Source organism: Crocodylus porosus, unplaced genomic scaffold, assembly GCF_001723895.1.
Source record: "Crocodylus porosus isolate Cpor-Errol unplaced genomic scaffold, CroPor_comp1, whole genome shotgun sequence".
In the NCBI taxonomy this organism is placed as follows: Eukaryota; Metazoa; Chordata; order Crocodylia; family Crocodylidae; genus Crocodylus; species Crocodylus porosus.
Window position 1 is genome coordinate 25,365,872 of NW_017728917.1, and position 3,791 is coordinate 25,369,662.

Sequence of the window (3,791 nt, forward strand, 5' to 3'; positions counted from 1 at the left end):
GCCAGAGCCCCGGGGGCACCAGCAGGACGACGAGGTGGCGGCTGGCAGGTGCTGGCCCGGGGCTGGGTGCTGGGGGGGCTGGGTGCCACCCGCGCGCCCACTCTCCTAAGAAGCCGGGTTGCGCTCGTGGCTTTGCCTCCTGCGCTTTTGTGCAGTTAAAGCGGAGGGTGAGTTGCTGCTGGAGGCAGTGCAGCGGAACAGCCTGCGCCCTGGTCCAGAGGCCCCGAGGGACCCCTCTGGGGAGTGCCGTCTTTGCATGCAGGTGCTTCCGCTGAGCTGCCCCAGCAAAACTCCCAGCCCTTGGGCGCTGACTTCTGTGAGCCAGACTACTCCCTGGAGGCATTTGCCTGCACTTCTGAGCCATAGCTGCCACCTTGAAGATTTCATGTGCGTTGAGGAGTTTTAGATTATGTGAATCTCTGCAAGTGCCTTGGCCCTCATGCAGCTGCGGTTCCATGGTAATCATTTCATAATAGCCCTTTAGCAGTAGGCTCTTGTAACTGATGGTTGGAAAAGTTCATTTACGTTGGTGTAATTGTACTGAAAAGCTGTCAAGACTCTATTCAGATTAAAGGCTTTGAGAAGGATAAGGTGCTAAATCGACATAATATAGTTGGAAAGAAAAATGCAAGCTGATTGCTTGGGACTTGTAGGACGTGTTCACTACCAAGATGTTTTGGCAGAGCAGTGTTTCCATTTCCAATAATGATAGATAATGTTGCCTTTAGGAAAAAAAATTACTTCTAAATATTATACTAGTTTGATTAAAAGCTGAGTGAAAACAACTTTTGCTTTGGCTTACATTAAGTTTACTGGCCAGCATATGCTGTACTACTGTTTCTATTACCGGGCATCAAAGTATAATCGAATGTGGTTAACTGAGATACTAGGGAAGTACTGACTAAGGCCTGCTTTTGCAGCTCTTCTGCAGTCAAAAAACCACCAGTGCAAATTTGCTTTACTTGCTCTGCTGTAGCCTTGGTTTTGTTGTTGGAACAGTTTTGATCTATAGAAGTGTTTTGAAGAAACAAAAATAGCAGGAATTCACTGTCGTTTTTAGTCAACACATGCGGAGGAAGCTGGCTGCAACAGCTAACCTTACTAAACAGGTCATTCTAGCAATAATTTACTGCACTTTAAATATTATGTAGTGGAATTATCTTGTGATAAGAGGGGGTTTAATGTCCACTTGCTTGTATGCATGTATATAAAAGTAGCATGCAGTGGTGGCAGAGGTGACTTACAATGATAGACATATAGGACCCATGTAAAACTGAAAAATAATTTTGAAGGGGAAAGGAATAAATCTTCATAGTAATATTGTGTTCAGAGCTCTCTGCTCTTAAAATGAAATAATCTCTTGACAAGTACAGATAGACTGGGCAGAAAATGAAGCTGTCTCATTTTTCTTGAAACAACACTTTAATGGTATCCAAGTACGTGCATTGGAGTCGGTTTGGCCTTTGGATTCTGTCTCAGTCATCTAAAGTGGGGATGGAAGGTCTGGGCATCCTTCACTGCTCTGTGCTCCTGCTTAGGCATGTGTGTCGAAGGTCATGGTATGCACCACCCTGATCCTGAAGGATCAACGGTTGCCTGCCTACTACGTGCATTAAGATCATTTAGCGGGAATGGGGCTTAGCACTAATGGATCTTACTGGCCCTAAAACACATAAGGTATGCCTAACCCACCGACTGCAATGTAGTGTTTTGATACCTAAGCTAGTATTAAATGAGCTAACGTATATCAGAAGCTGTGCAGCTGCAGCAGCATAGAGCTTCAGAGAAAGGGATGAATTACTTGAGCTCTGCCAGTACAAAGTGGAGAAGCTGAGAAGGTGTTATCTTCCTCCCAACTCAAGGACTGGATTTGGGGCTACTGTCACCATCAGCCAGATGCCAACCTCTTCCAAAGCAGCAGTGCCTCATGCTGGTACTAAGGGTTTCTACTCAAGCCCCAAACTGAAGTCAATGAGACTGCTCAGGATAGGTGTTTGTCTAAGAGTTTTCTGGAGCAGGCCTAAATGTGGATCTGCAGCTTTTCCTCTGATCAGTTCCTGTTGTGGCCTACCATAGCTGTCATGAGGCAGGTACAGTAGGGTCTGTGCCCCAGAAGAATTTACAGACATGCCTGCTGGGCAGCGGGCACCTATGCAGCAGGTTTCCTTGTATCCTGTATGCAGGCCATACGTAATACAGAGGGCCTTGCTCTGGTCTTCTCTATCTATCCTAATTATAAATACCTATCATCGTCACATCAATATTTATTTAATAAGCTGGCTCTGACTTGATCTCTAATCCAGCAAGGGGGTTTAGATACACAACTAAAAATATGATGGGCTAGTTGTTGTCATATAAGTCTTATTGGGGAGACTTAAGATTTGAACATGTTATTTATGCAGCAATAACTGTAGGAGAGCTGACAAACTGAGTCCCTACAGGAAAACAGTTGTACAGTAGTGTATCTTTTTCCTGTTCCATGCTATTGGAGATCATTTTTCATATCACACGGGTGGCATGTCCCCATTGTAAATTTACAGGCCACAAATGATAAGGTAATAATAGTGATTTATGTTGAAAGACTCCCTCAGACATCTCTCTTGCAGTCAGTGAAAAGGATGATATGACATGCCTATTTGCATGAATACATTAATGAGGAAAAGTTAAAAGAAATTCATGTGCATAGCCTTACTCCTTTCAAGTCTCAGGAAATTCTTAGTTGTAAAGTTCAAATATGCAGTTTTTCTCATGCTGCCCCTCCTTCTCCCTTCCCTTTCCCACCGCCCTTTCTCTGTCCCGTGATCCCACCTTGACCTGAAACAGATTTAAATAGGGGGCTTGATGTCCCTTTTGGGACAGAATGTTTGTTAGCAGGCTGAAATCCTCAAAAATATACTTCAAACTAGAGCTGTGGAAACTACTCTATATTATATTTCTGGTTATAAGAGAAAATATGTGTTACCAGCAGTGAGTATGGCTGAAGGCCCACAGTAAAGAGATCAAAGTATTGTAGATACTGTTCTGGGGAAGCACAGCGTTATGGCACACACTGGGATGGCAGAGTCTTCAGTAAGGGATCATGGTGTGTGGAAAAGTGCAGCAAACTGTTTCAAGCACCTTTGAAGCTGAAACAAAGTATTTCCTCATCCCCAGCCCTCACTTGTTTAAACAACCACAGACAAATTACATTTTTCATATCACTCTGTGGCTTTTTGCCACTAGCAAGTTAAAGCTGTTGAGATAAATTGTTCTTGCCGTTCTATAGTTGTTTACACAGGGTAGATGCTTGGTGCTCATCTGTCCCATGCCACCTCAGCTTCCTTGTGCTGCTTTGGGAAAAAAACCAGCTGGAAATCTTATGCAGTTAACTACCTGGGGTGCGGTAGATCTGATGAATCTCCTGTTAACACGGGTTCATTAGCAGCAGGTCCTGTCAGACCAACCTGGTGGCCTTCTACAACCAGGTCACCAAATCCTTAGATGTAGGGGTAGCAGTGGACGTAGTCTTCCTGGATTTCCGGAAGGCCTTCGACACTGTCTCTCATCCCATTCTCATTAAGAAACTGGGGGACTATGGTGTTGACACCTACACAGTCAAATGGGTCGCCAACTGGCTGGAGGGTCGCACCCAGAGAGTGGTGGTGGATGGGTCATTTTTGACCTGAAGGGATGTGGGCAGTGGGGTCCCCCAGGGCTCGGTCCTCGGGCCCTCACTGTTCAACATCTTCTTCAGTGACTTGGACGAGGGGGTAAAAAGCACCCTGTTCAAATTTGCTGATGACACTAAGATG

General features: G+C 45.0%; 1 protein-coding gene across 1 annotated transcript in view; it reads left to right on the plus strand.

The window, feature by feature from the left end:
• Positions 1 to 424: 424 nt before the first annotated feature.
• The window catches only part of SUSD3 (sushi domain containing 3), a 68,140-nt gene continuing 64,773 nt past the window's right edge, over positions 425 to 3,791 (plus strand). Inside the window, exon 1 of the mRNA XM_019536935.1 lies at positions 425 to 458. Within this exon, the coding sequence (XP_019392480.1) occupies positions 440 to 458 (19 nt within the window). The 5' untranslated portion in view covers positions 425 to 439. The remainder of the gene's footprint in view (positions 459 to 3,791) is intronic.